At 58.5% G+C, this 13,093-nt stretch overlaps 1 protein-coding gene across 5 annotated transcripts in view; it reads right to left on the bottom strand.

Moving 5' to 3' along the window:
* The window catches only part of AP3B2 (adaptor related protein complex 3 subunit beta 2), a 64,211-nt gene that overhangs the window by 18,398 nt on the left and 32,720 nt on the right, over positions 1–13,093 (bottom strand). For 3 of the 5 annotated variants that reach the window (XM_038420024.2, XM_038420023.2, XM_043494439.1), the window contains exons 6-21: positions 12,004–12,070; positions 11,335–11,517; positions 10,320–10,496; positions 9,397–9,494; positions 8,856–8,910; positions 8,445–8,516; positions 7,994–8,056; positions 6,513–6,645; positions 5,926–6,035; positions 4,836–5,012; positions 3,958–4,144; positions 3,659–3,777; positions 3,317–3,373; positions 2,558–2,669; positions 1,560–1,731; positions 824–1,010 (exon numbers count right to left, since the gene is read on the bottom strand). In XM_038420024.2, the coding sequence (XP_038275952.1) occupies positions 824–1,010; positions 1,560–1,731; positions 2,558–2,669; positions 3,317–3,373; positions 3,659–3,777; positions 3,958–4,144; positions 4,836–5,012; positions 5,926–6,035; positions 6,513–6,645; positions 7,994–8,056; positions 8,445–8,516; positions 8,856–8,910; positions 9,397–9,494; positions 10,320–10,496; positions 11,335–11,517; positions 12,004–12,070 (1,969 nt within the window). The remainder of the gene's footprint in view (positions 1–823; positions 1,011–1,559; positions 1,732–2,557; positions 2,670–3,316; positions 3,374–3,658; positions 3,778–3,957; positions 4,145–4,835; positions 5,013–5,925; positions 6,036–6,512; positions 6,646–7,993; positions 8,057–8,444; positions 8,517–8,855; positions 8,911–9,396; positions 9,495–10,319; positions 10,497–11,334; positions 11,518–12,003; positions 12,071–13,093) is intronic. The other 2 variants (XM_038420026.2, XM_038420025.2) reach the window with 1 other exon arrangement.

Genomic DNA, 13,093 nt, shown 5'->3' with positions numbered 1-13,093 from the left:
AACCACTCCCCTCCCTGGCTCACCTCTGCCACCCTTGGCCTGAGTGGGAAGCCGCCGCCTGCTTCTCAGTCCTCCTTCGGCTTCCTGCCGAACAGCTGATTCGCGGGAAGCTGGGGGGGGAGGGCAGCGGAGGTGAGGTGATCTGGGGCTGGGCGCGGGGAGCTGCCGTGGGGGCTCTGCACCCACCAAATTTTCCCTGTGGGTGCTCCAGCCGCGGAGCACCCAGGGAGTCGGCACCTAAGGTGCCACTTTTGATGTGATCAGTAGTGGGAGCGGCCGTTACCCCGTTCCCCCACTAGCTATGCTCCCCCGCCCCTAGGAGCCAGAGGGACCTGCTGGATGCTTCCTGGGAGCTGCCCCAGGTCAGCACCGCCAGGACTCCCCAACCCACCCCCTGGCAGGTGCCTCTGGCTCTTAGGGGTGCGGTGGGCACCCACTACGGTGGCCCACAAGACCCTCCTGCCCGGTTCTGGGGGTAGTCAGAGGACAGGGGAGGGAGGTGGATGGGGCAGGGGTCCTGGGGGGGGTGTCAAGGAACACGGGGGGGGGTTGGATGGGGCAGGAGTCCCGGGGGGCGGGGGTGGGCAATGACCCGCTCATGGGGTGAGGAGGGAACCCATTGTTAAGATTTTGGCAGCCCATCACTAGGCCCAGCCCAGCACTGGCATGGGGAGCCCTGGGTGCAGGATGCTCAGAGAGGGGCAGGAGCTGAGTCCCATCCCAGTGCATGGGAGCCCGGGCCCACCTTTCTGCAGGGCAGATGGGTAGTGACAGGGCTCAGCGGCAGCAAGCCCCTCCCTGGACACCCAGCCCGTCCCCTCACCGTGGTTCTCCTGTTGCTCTCCGGCTCTGACTGGGATTCCTCTGCCTCGGAGCCCGAGTCCGACTCGGACGAGCTGCTCTCCGAGACGCTGCCCTCCTCCCAAGAGGACTCGGAACCCCCGTTCCCTTCGTGCTGTGGCTTCTTCTTCTTCCCCTTCTTCCCCTGCTCCTCCTCCTCGCTGGGGTCGCTGGAGGAAGGAGAGGGTCAGGTACAGGGCACCGCCACACTTCGCATGCCCCTCGAACAGGAGGACTGACGGGGGCGCCTGCTACCAGTGGCTAATTTATATACTTTGATATCATTGGATAAGAGCCACGGCTGGGGACCATGCGTCTGAGCTAGGCTCACCCTCTCTGGCAGATTTATCAGGCAGGACAATCACATTGTGCCGATGTTGGGGTGATGTCACCCCAAGCTGTGACACACCCTGGGTGGCTGACACCCTCCCCACCTACCCCACCCCCAGCACTCCTGAGCTGTCCCCTGCTGGTTGAGTGACTGACACCCCCCACCCCACCAACACTCCTGCATATTCCCCTGCTGGCACTGGAGTAGCTGGGCTCAGCCTTTCAGCCTGGGATCGCTGCCTGGCACATGGGAAAAGGTGCTGGGTGTTAAAGGCATGAGAAACAGACATGGTGGGATGGGCTGTAGTCCCCCCATATCCCCGGGAGTGTTCCTCAATCCCCATCCGGTGGCACCTCCTGCCCCGTCTCCCCTCCACAGCCTGTGATACCTCCCGGCGCTCTCCAGGCAGGCTTTCCGGGGCCCTTCCTTTCCCTTCTTTTTCTTCTTCTTCTTCTTCTCCTCCTCCGACTGGTCTCCACTCTCTTCGCCCCGGCTTCCCGAGTCAGAGCCGCTCTCGCTGCTGCTGCTCTCACTCTCCGACTCGCTGACCGATTCCGGTTCTGGGAGAGAGAGAGAGAGAAAATCTCGGTGTCCACAGCCCTTGCCATGGCACGGTCTGCAAGGCCGGCCCACCCACTGCCTCCATGCCAACAACTGCCCCACCCAGTCCCCTTGCCTCCCGCTGGCTGCTACGCCACATGCCATCCCATGCACTTGTTCCTTCCCTCCAGGGCCTTACACTGCCATGGTCGCTGGTGCGCTGGGGAGCGGGCAGGAAGGGAGTCATCACGTCATTCCCATACATGCACAGAGATGTGCCCTGTCCCGCGTGGGCGACACTGGCTGTGCCTGTTCCCCACAAATAGCTAGGAGGCAGGGGTGGATGGGCCCTTCAGACAACACATTGTGTCCTGGGCCTTTTCCAGGGAGGAAGGGCTCCTGAGAGAGGGTCAGTCCAATTCGAGGACCCTGAATGCTCCTAGGTATTGAGTGAGAAGAGCTCTGTAGCCCTCTGGGTGCTGGACAAGGGCTCACAGCCCTTTCTAGTCAGGCTGCTGGCAGCCCAGCCTGGGCCAGCAGGGAAGGTCGGGGATGCACAGCGAAGAAGCTTTGGAAGAGCTGGCCCTTTGCCTCTCAGACATGTCTTATCCACCCCCACCCAGGGGTGCTGCAGATGCTTCCCCATCAGGAATATGATAGAGCCCACAGTTCACATCACTAGCAGATGGGAGCAGATTGCACTGCCATCTCCATGCAGCAGGCACCAGCACTCAGCACTGCACAGGTAGGTAACATAGGAGCCTGCTGCCCTCTGGCCATGGGAACACTGCCAGGGCCAGGCAGTGCCACCCGGCTGCCCGGCATGGAGATGGCCAGGTCCCTCACCGCTGTCTGCTGATTCCGTGGGCCCGGACTCTCCCTCTGAATCCGAGTAGAACGGCTTCTCCACCTTCTCTTTCCTCTTCTCCCGGCTGGTGCACTTGGTCCATTCCGGAACCTGTGCGGGAGTAGAAAAGGAGGTGAGGCACATGCCAGCCTTGGGGAGGACCATGCCAATCCCCCGTGAACCTCCCACAGCAGAGAGCTGGCCCAAGGAGAGGAGATCGCAGAGGCCAGGCCCTTCCAAAGGGATTCTGCAGTGATGGACAGACTGATTCCCAAGAAAATGTCTCTAGGGTCAATACCATGGGGGGCTCTGTCCTGGAGGGGGCATGGAGACCACACAGCGATGCACGGACCATGCTCCCATCCCTCTTCTCAGCACCCTCAGGGCATGAAGCTCGCCAGCCTTCTCCTTGACAGGTGGATCACCCAGCAGCGAGCGCTGGGGGCAGATCCAGAGACAGGCATGGCAGGGCTCTGGCTGGGGGCTATGCTACTGAACAGATGTGTGCTTGTGCACTTGCAACACATGCTCAGCCTGGCTCAAGTTTAGCCCCGAGAGATTAAAAGGAGTTTAATCTACACACACATTTGTGCAGAGGATGGGGATGTGGGTCTTCTTTTACTCTCTGCTGAGATGTCAGATCCTTTTTGTGTGTTATAGAAAAAAGCCAACACATGTGCGCACACTCAATTCCCAAGTGCTGGAGGTTAAAAGCAAGAGAGAGGGGAAAGGCACCATAACAAACACACACGAGCCACCTCTCTGAGCTCTCCCAGCAACCCGATGTGGCTTTCAATGGGGAAGGCGGTTTCTTCCTGCAAACGAGGGAGATTGCTGTCACAGGAGCGGAGTGACACTGCAGGGCATCAGCCCCAGCCCCTCCATTCCGTACCCCACTCCTCCTGCCCTAAGCACCAGGACAGGAACCACCTATGTCTCTGGACACCTGGGAGGTTCAGCAGCTGCCCGGAGCTTCGCACCAGAGCCCAGGGTCCCCTGAGACCAAGGCTGCGAGTAATGCAGTGAGCACCCATTCCCCGGGATCACACAAATGGAGCACAACATGAGGCCCCATTCCCAGAGCCCGGCTATCATCGTACCTCCACATTGCGCACAGATGGGTCAGGGGCCTCATCCGGCCAGTCGGGGAGCTCCTGGTAGCCCACTGCCTTGGCATTGAGGAGGTGTGAGAGCGAGCCGAGCTGGAAATGGTCCCGATCTGCAGCAGAAGGGGAGAGTTCAGAGCACAGCCCTCCTGGCCCCACTCCCCATCCTAAGGGCTTCCAGCTTCACTGCCCAGCAGGCCCCATGATCCACATCACCCAGCCCTTACTGGGAGGAACTGGCTCCCCTCTTATAGCCAGACAGGGACCCCGGGGTCCAGTGCACCTTGCCGTACCTTTGAAGGAGGACTCCAGTATGGGGGCGGGTTTCTGCGCCAGGAAGAGCTTCTTGGCGTATTTGTTAAGGGCCCCGCTCTTCTCGGTGGGCACGATAAGCTGGCGGATGAAGCGGGCCCGGTCCCGGATGTCGTAGTTCTGGTCATACTTGGCCAGGTTCAGCACGTACTGGGTCAGCAGCTTGCTCTACGGTGACACTTGGCAGCTGGGACTTTACAGGGCTACTGCGCTGAGCAGACCCTTTCCCCACCCCACAGATGGGGAAACAGAGGCACAGGGAGGGGAAGGGACTTGCCCAAGGGCACCCATCCCAGCTCTGCTGATTCCCTGAGCCCAGCCCAAACATCATACACTGGGCAGGGCAACCCTAAGTGCAGGGACTGTGGGCCCAATCCAGCAAGGTGCCGAGTGCCCTCCACATCCCCCGGCTTCAGCTGGCACAGAGCTACTTGCAGAATTGGGCCCACAAGTTGCCGGCTCAGCTGGCCGGCCAGGCTGTTTCAGACGGAAGTGTCCTGGTCCTCACACAACACCCCACTGTTTGGCAGGGGCCAAGGCACTTGGAGACAGCTGCGCCCCTGTCCCAGACTGCCCAGCACTGTCACCGTGGGGACTGGCCAGCTAGGCGGCCCTGCAGTGTGGCGTGGAGTCAGACACAGCTGCGATGGTCGCAGTTTCCTTGCAGTGTTTGGGGGAAGCTACTGCAGGGGGCACAGGCTCAGCCAGCCCTGCACTAACTGCTTGTGCAATGCCCGCTTTGCATGGAGCCTGCCAGGGCATAGCCAGCCACGTGGTGAGAGCAGGGTCTTGCAGCTAGTCTGGGAAGCTGCCGATGCTGCCACTCGCTCCCTGTCCTGCTCACCCAGATGGCGCTTACCTGCTTGGAGTTGGTCAGGTAGAGCTTGGCTGCCAGGTTGATGACCTGCAGCTTGACAATGTCCTCCTCGCCGGTGAAGGACTTGGCCATCTTGCGGAGCACGTCAGGCGCAATCTTGGGCACGTGCTCACAGTACTCACCAATCAACCAGAGGATGCTGGCCCGGGCCATGGGCACCTGCAGACAGGCACATGGCAGTGCCCCAGCTCTGCCGAAATCCCTTGCACCCAGCCAGGGCAAGCTCCAGAGGGACGGGCTGGGGCCAGAAGTGTCACCCAGAGCCGGTGCAAGTGCAGTACAGTCTATGGGAGACCTGCCCACACCCTGCAGCCACTATGCTCTGGAGTCCCTAGGCCAGGATTTGCTGGTCCTGTCCAGTCCCCTGCTACTCCCCAGTCCCACCAACCCAGCCAGTTCCTTCTCCCAGTCAGGGCCCAGCTGCTGCATTGCCTAGCACATCCAGGATCCTTTGCACTGGGGCACCCCGCACAGGAAATTCTGGGACCCATGCACAGAGACCCTGGGGGTGGGGACAGGACAGAGAGGTCTGAGAGGACAAGATGGCCCCACTCCATTCCAGGGATGCCCCCCTGAGGTTGCGTCCTAGGTGGGTGCCTGCCTGTGCCCATCTGGGGAAGCAAAGCGTCAGGCCTGCACTGCGCTGCCTCTTCCAGGACACCCACAGCTGGGAGCCTGGCAATGCCCACCCACTGCACCAGCCACACCAGGGAGCAAGCGGGTCCTGCTGGGGCTGAGCTGGCAGTTTGAAAAGGAGGGGAGGCCTGACTCCAGGAGGCCTCGCGGGGCAAGCGCTGGCACAGGAGTCCCAGCCCTGATGGCACAGGGGATTCAAACTCAGGGCTTTGCAGAAGCAGGGGACCCAGACACTGAGTGCAGCACCCCTTGGGGAGAAAGGGGGCAACAGGCGGCAGCACTTCCACAGGGAGGGCAGCTTAGGACACCAAGGACCCCCCTGAACTAATCCCTACTCCTCCCTGTGGGCACAGCCCCCTCCACACTCGCCCCCATACAGCTGGAGCCCCCAGGCCCTCTGGCAGTGGGAACAGCTAGGCCCCGAGCCCAGACGTACCTGGATGTTGTCGGTGAGCTTGGCCATGTGCTTGATGATCTCGCTGTGCTGAGAGGGTTGCATCTGCAGCAGCTTCTTAATGACGACCACGGACTCAGCCACCACCAGCTCTGTGGGCAACAGAGATCCCCACCCGCCAATGAGCGCAGAGTCGTCTCCATCCCCTGCACTGCCAGGACTTAACCACAGCCAGCTCTGGGATGACTGGTTCCTCTCCCCACCCTGCTGAGGCTGTGCAGGATCTCAGTGCATGAGGGGCCTCAGCCAGGGGCGTGCTACCGAACACTGTGATGCTGACAACATGCAGCTGTGGAAATTTGCTCAATCAGACATTTAATTCCCAGAAGAACATCCCAGCACAGGGTACCCCTTCCACCAGCTCTCCCCAGCCCATGGCCTCCTCACACCCAGTTGGATCATCCCGGGCCAGTGACGGGAAGGTCCGAGACACAGGTAGCTCCTCCCAGGCTGTGAATGGTTCTATCACTCATTGCTGGATCTTCCACTGCAAGCTCTGAAAAGCACTATCTCCAGTAGGAAGTCCCTGGACAGCTCCTCCTAGCCCCTCTCTGCCCCCAGGCTCTCACCATCCCTGTTGGAGAGAAGCTGAACAAGGCCGTTCAGGCAGGTGTCTCGGACCTTCCCGATGTTCGTGGCACAGCGCCCGATGGCCTGGATGGTGGCAGCTACAAAGTCCTTGTCCATGCTCCGGATATAGGTCTGTGGGACAAGAGGTGTGGCAGCTTTCCCGGCATGCACCGGGAGTCAGGACACCATGCTGGAGCAGCCCCATCTGAGAACTGATCGCGTGGCTTCAGACGACATGCAGGGTGGCTCCCAGCAGCTGCACTTGCTCAGGGTTCCTAGCAGCTGCTGTAGCGAAGGTCACAAGGCTGTATGTAATGCCTAGTTCTCCCCTAGTCCCCTTGTTTGGGAACAGGCCCTGACAGGGCTGGATGTTTCTCATTTCCACCCCATTTTAGGGAAATCCATCCAGCAGAAGTAGTCTTTTACTTATATTTCAGTAGCACGTAGAGGCCCTGATGAGGATTGGACCCACTGTGTGGGCATGTACAGACACCTCAGCCCCTGCCCCAAGGAGTCTACATGAGACCCAATACACATGCTTTCCCCCACACGCATTGCAGAACAACCTGGCTTCTTCCTCCAGGGCTGCAGTTCCACGCCTACTCTCAAAACCCAGTGAGGAGCAGGGGCTGGGCCAAGGCCAGGGCAAAAACAAAAAGGGGGTTTTGCTAATAAAGTGGGAAGGGTTTGGGCCCCCAGAAACCTACACCCAGCGCCTTGGTGTTTAATTATGAAACAGCCACCGCCAAGCCCAACAGAGCCAGCCGACTCCAGGACCACGTAGGGCTGGCCACAAATTTTCCATCAAAACCGTCTCTACTTTTCATGAAAAATGTAGATTTTTTCATTGAATAACCAAACAGCTGAAAACCAAAATATCTGGATTGCACTAAGCTGTCATGGAGCCTCTTGGGAACTGTAGGGCCAGGCTTCCCAGCCATCTCCCATGATGCATGCAGGAACTCCCACCATTGGGGTGCATCCTGGGAGATGTAGTCTCACCAGGGAGAACAGCCCATGGAGGCGAATGGGAGCATGAACAGCCGAACTACAACTCCCATGAGGCACTATGGCAGCATTCCCAAATTGAAACATTCTATTTTCCATTTCTTTCCCCCACCCAAAAGCCCATTTTCTGCCCAGCTCTGGCAATGGGGACAGCTCCCAATGGCGGGTGGAGATAAGATTGAGAAAGTGAGTCTGCAGGGCAGCAGCACTGAAAGCCCTGAGCTCTTGGGAGAAGCCCCGGTCTCCCCTCTCTCTATAGTGGGCACTCGCCACAGCAGGTAGCTCCTCCCAGGCTGTGAATGGTTCTTTTCTTACTCACAGCTGAGGGGGGCAGCAATCGAGGTGAGCTCACACTGCACCCAAAGCCCCTCTCTTTTACCCCCATGCTGACAGCATCACCCCTGAAATGCTTCCAGCTCTGCCCCACGCTGCCCCCACCCAGCTCTGCCCGCCAGCCCCAGGCCCTGAGTACCTGGAACTCCCGCAGGATGGTGGAGATGTTGGTTTCGTTAGCGAGATTGGTGAGAACTTCCAGCTGAAGGGGAGGGAGAGAGAGCAGCACAAGAGCATGTGCGTGAGAGAGAGATGGAAAGATTTACCCCCACGTGCCTAGAGACAGAGGTACCTCCAAGGATCCTGCATGCAGGTAGAGTGAGAGGAGCCAGACTCCAGGCGCAGCAGACTGTGCATGTCCAGGCTCGGGGAAAAGGTGTCACATGGCCGCATGGAGCTCCCCGTGGGGTCCAGAGGATCAGATGGTGTTTAGAAGGGAAGGCAGTGCCTACAAGCTCCCAGGGATGGTGGGGGCAGATCACCTTTGGCAGGGGAGTTTGGGTAGCTCGGTGCCCAGGCTATGTCCAGAAGGCATGTAAGGGATGCCGTGCTGTGAACATGCGTCAGGCCATCCTGCGCATTTGACTCACCTTGAGGATCTTAATCTGGGTGGGGTCTGTGGATCTGATGTAGAAGCTCTTCAGATATGGCTCGAACATCCCCTGCATGGACAAAGCAGCTTTAGCAGCAGCCCAGTTACTCTGCTGGGTGCCAGCTGGGGGTCAGTCAGGGGACAGGGCAATGGGCCAAGTGCATGATGGGGGATTTCTCTGCAGCATCTAGCACTGGCCCCTATTGGAGACAGGCTGCTGGTCTGTCCCCCATGGCAGGAGGTGGGAGACCGGACTGATCTGACATCCTAGAGTCCCCGCATATGGCCCAGGAATGGGTTAGACCCAAGCTTTGGGGAGCTCAGCCCCAAATCCCCCTATGCTGCAGCCTCGCCCTAGCCTCTAGAGAAAAGAAGGGTGATTTCTCAAGTGCAGGGAACCGGGACTCACCCGCCGCTTAATGGACATCGTGGCCACGTTCTGCAGCACCACCCACTGTACCTCGCTACCAGGAGAGAAAGAGATCCATCAGCTGGCCCCAGAGAAGCGAGGCAGCAAGGAGAATCCATGCAACAGGCTGCTCTTACACAATTCCTCCACTTGACCCAATCCGGTTCAAATTCCCCTCCCCCGCACCCCCCACACTGAATTAACAAGCCCCAGCATCAGATTCTGCCCTGAGATGTTTCAGGGGTTTCTTCCTCCAGGACCTCACTGGTTCCATCTCAGAAACTTTCATACTCCCGAGATGGAGCCAATACGACCCACCTGGTCAGGCTGCCAGGGTGAGTCAGCAGAAGAGCTCTGCAGCTCTGTGCAGGGCCCGAGCCCTGACAGCCTGTGACACAGACTTCAGCCTCTTTGGAACAAGTCATGGAAGAAAGTTTAGGTGGTTGCTTGAGAGAAAGAAAGGGGGGTGTGGGGAGAGGGGGTGAGCAGAAGACAGAAGGAGGAAAGGGAGAAAGGAGGAGAAGCTGAGGCAGTTGCAGACCTGTGGCTCCTCAGGAGACGCACCAGTGCCTTGGCAATGACCCCGACCTCGGCCTTGGGTGCCAGGTGGAAGTACAGCTGAGCTACGGCCATCACCACCTGTGTGGGAGGGGGAGGAGAGAGACAGAAGGTCATGGGAGGGCGCCGAGCAATGGGCCAGCCACTACAGGCTGGGTGCTGCCCAGGGCTGGGTTTAAAGCACCTGACTGCAGAGACGGGCATCCCGTTTTCTGTGTACTGCCCCTTCACGTGTCGGGTTTCCCTGGGGCAGCAGCCAGTGCAGGGCAGCCAGTGGGAGAGCGCCGCTCCCAGCGAGACCCCTGTCAATGGCCAGCTGGGCAAAGTGCCCGGAGCTACGGCGGTGTCAGGGCAGGGGGCTTGCTGAGCTTGGGGCCTATGCATTCCCGTTCAGATGCAGAGCGAGCCACCGGGCGCATGCTCCTGCAGGGACACAGTGCATTGTGTCTCCTTCCTTGGGGAGCCCCACGCGCAAACCTGCCTGTCACTCCTCAGGCACAAGGAGAAGTGTCACACCAACAGGATCCTGGATGCAGGGCAGTGGAGGGGCTCACTGAGGCACCGCAGCTCTGTTGGGGAATGCGGGGGGCTCACCATGTCATTGCAGCTTTATGGCAGGAGGGTGTGGGGCTCACCATGGCGTTGTGGCTCTGTGGCAGGGTGGGAGGAGAAGGGCTGGGGGAGGGCATAGGGCTCACATGGCGTTGCTGCTCTTGTGGGGGGCAGGGCGAGGGGCTCATTGAGGCATTGTGGCTCGGGGAGCAGGGCGAAGGAGAGAAGCGAGGGGCTCACTGTGGTGTTGCAGCTCTGTGGCGGGGGGCAGGGTGAGGGGGGGCATGTAGCTCACTGCAGGGTTGCAGCTCTGTGGTGGGGGCACAGGGTGAGGCAGGGGGCCATGTAGCTCACTGCAGCATTGCGGCTCTGCAGCAGGGGCTTTGTGTTGCGCAGCAGCAGCCGGTGGTCAGGGTCCATCACATAGGGCTTGCGCTTCACCAGAGAGGCTGCGTCTGGCTTGTCGTCCTTGGAGTCCTCCTCATCGGAGCCATAGAAGGCCTTCTCCGGGTTCTCCTCCAGCAGGGACTCCTGCCAGGCACAGTGGGGGGGAAGAGGAGGGAGGTAAGTAGCACTAACTCCCGCTCAGCAGCCCCCTCAGCCAGGCAGACCTCCAAGTCCAGTAAACCCACCCCAAAGACACTAACTAGGAGCTGCTACAAGTCAGGCTTTTCCTCTCAGGCCCCACTGGCAGCCACTTGGACTAGCCTCCCCGCCAATCCCAGAGCAGCGACAAGACCCTGAGGAGTCCCTGTATCGGTGAGGACAAGGTGGGGGGGGGGGAAATCAGGGCCAGCCTGTGTGAGCCCCAGGACAGCTTCAAGGGGATTGTTTCATGATCCAGAGGGGACACAGATCCAGAGGGGAGTGGTAATCACCCAGGCTGACCTCCTGCATAGCACAGACTGGAGACCCACATCTAGGGATTCTTCACAGTTTGTGGCTGAACTAGAACGGAGCTTTGGAAAAACACCATCTCCATGTACAGTCTCCGTGGGATGCAGGATCTCCTCCATAGCTCACGTGCTCCAGCGTGTGCCTTGTTTCTAGATCAAGCTAAGGGGGGATGCTGCATTGCCACCACACAACAGCACTGTATGGCGCACCACCAAGGAGCCACAGCCGTAGGGGCTCATGGGCACCCCGAGCCAGACGCTGCCCGGTTGCCTCAGACTGAACATCGCTGCTTCAGGTCCCGCAGCTCTGAGAGGGGCAGTGCAGCCACGTGTGTCAGGGTTGGGAGGCCTGGTACTAGCACAGAGCTGCTGTAGGCCCGAGTCAGTCTTTTCTCTCTCTGCACTCTGTTCTGGTATGAACTCCCCTCCCCGTCTTGCTGGGGTCATGCATCCCCTGCCCTGGCCTGACTCACATTCTGGTTGGGGCTGAGGAACTGGGTACGCGCGTAGCGGGTCAGCATGTTGATGATCACCACCTGGCCCCACTCCTCCACGTCGATCAGCAGGTTGCACAGCTTCCGGTAGTTCTTGTGGATCAGGTCGATGCGCTCGGGGCAAACCTCCTCAAAGGCCATCACCACGCTGCCCGCCACCAGCTGGGACAGAGGGGAGAGAGCAGTAGCGAGGTGGGCAGGGCAGGAGGGAGAGCAACGTGATTTGCACTGTGGGGTGCTACTCACACTTCCCACCGACTGGAGCAGTTTCTGGGTCTCTCCCCAGGGAGCTCTGGGGAGGGCTCCATCTCAGCCCTGACATGGAGTGACAGCCTCAGGGCAGGGTTTCTATCAGGACTCTGCTCTGAAGGCACTGTCAGTAGGGCACATGGGTAGGAGACTGGGATCAGCCAACAGGAAAGCAGGGTCAGTGAGGTTACAGTTTAATAGCACCCCCCATCCCAGGGTGGCAAGATGCTGGACCTTTAAGAATCCAACTCCCCGGTTATCTTCCTGGGAGCCCTGGAGTTGTACATTTGATGGGCCTTTGCCTGAAATTTGGAAAGGGGATCCTTTAATAATACAGTGCCCCACTGTCCCCACCCTATGGAGTTAATGTGGCTACCCCGGAACACTACCCCCACTCACCGTGGTCTTATCTGCCAGCAGCTTCTCAATCACTTCGATCAGCTGGTCCTTCTGATCCGAATCCAAGCTGCACGGGAGAGTCAGAAACGGGTGATGCTACCAGCAGGGGGAGGGAAGAGGTACTGGGAGGGCCCTATCCCCTGCCCCACTGAGCAAAAGGGGAGACAAGTGAAGCAGGCAGGACTGTGGTGCGTTGGAAGAGAATGAGGCAGGATCCGCTGTGCTGTCCCCCACAGATCTTTGCAGCTCTGCAACAGCGCAGCTAGGCCCCAGATCCCCCTACTGCTAGCCTTTGAACTAAGGAGAATCTCCATCAGTTGTTAGCCGTGTTGGGCCAATGATCCATAGCTGAGCAGTCCCAATTCCATCCCCTCTCACAGAAGCAGTAAATAGATGGCTTTTGAGCTTCCCTGCAGAGCAAACAGTTTGATCCCAATTAGAGAGGGGTCCCTATGAAGCGTTTGGCTGCTGGTCTCATTTCTCCCTCCTCTAGGTATCAGCTGAAAACATCCACTCAGTGTGCAGCAGCGGTCAAAAAAGCTAAGAGAATGTTGGGAATCAATAAGAAAGGGATAGATAATAAGACAGAAAATATCATATTGCCTCTATATAAATCCATGGTACGCCCGCCCACATCTTGAATACTGTGTACAGATGTGGTCGCCTCATCTCAAAAAAGATATATTGGAATTGGAAAAGGTTCAGAAAAGGGCAACAAAAACGTTTAGGCATATGGAACATCTTCTGTATGAGGAGCGATTAATAAGAGTGAGACTTTTCAGCTTGGAAAAGAGACAACTAATGGGGGACATGATAGAGAGCTATAAAATCATGAGTAGTGTGGAGAAAGTGAATAAGGACGTATTCTTTACGCCTTCTCATAACACAAGAACTAGGGGTCACTAAACGAAATTAATAGGCATCAGGATGTTGTGAAGGCCAAGACACTAACAGGGATGCCTATTAATTTCGTTTGGTGAAGAAATGAACTAGATAAATCCATGGAGGATAGGTCCATCAATGGCTATTAGCCAGGATGGGCAGGGATGGTGTCCCTAGCCTCTGTTTGCCAGAAGCTGGGAATGAGTGA

The sequence above is a fragment of the Dermochelys coriacea genome, chromosome 10, assembly GCF_009764565.3.
Source record: "Dermochelys coriacea isolate rDerCor1 chromosome 10, rDerCor1.pri.v4, whole genome shotgun sequence".
Taxonomy (NCBI): Eukaryota; Metazoa; Chordata; order Testudines; family Dermochelyidae; genus Dermochelys; species Dermochelys coriacea.
The sequence above is the reverse complement of the archived record's forward strand: the minus strand, read 5'-3'. Positions and strand labels throughout refer to the sequence as shown.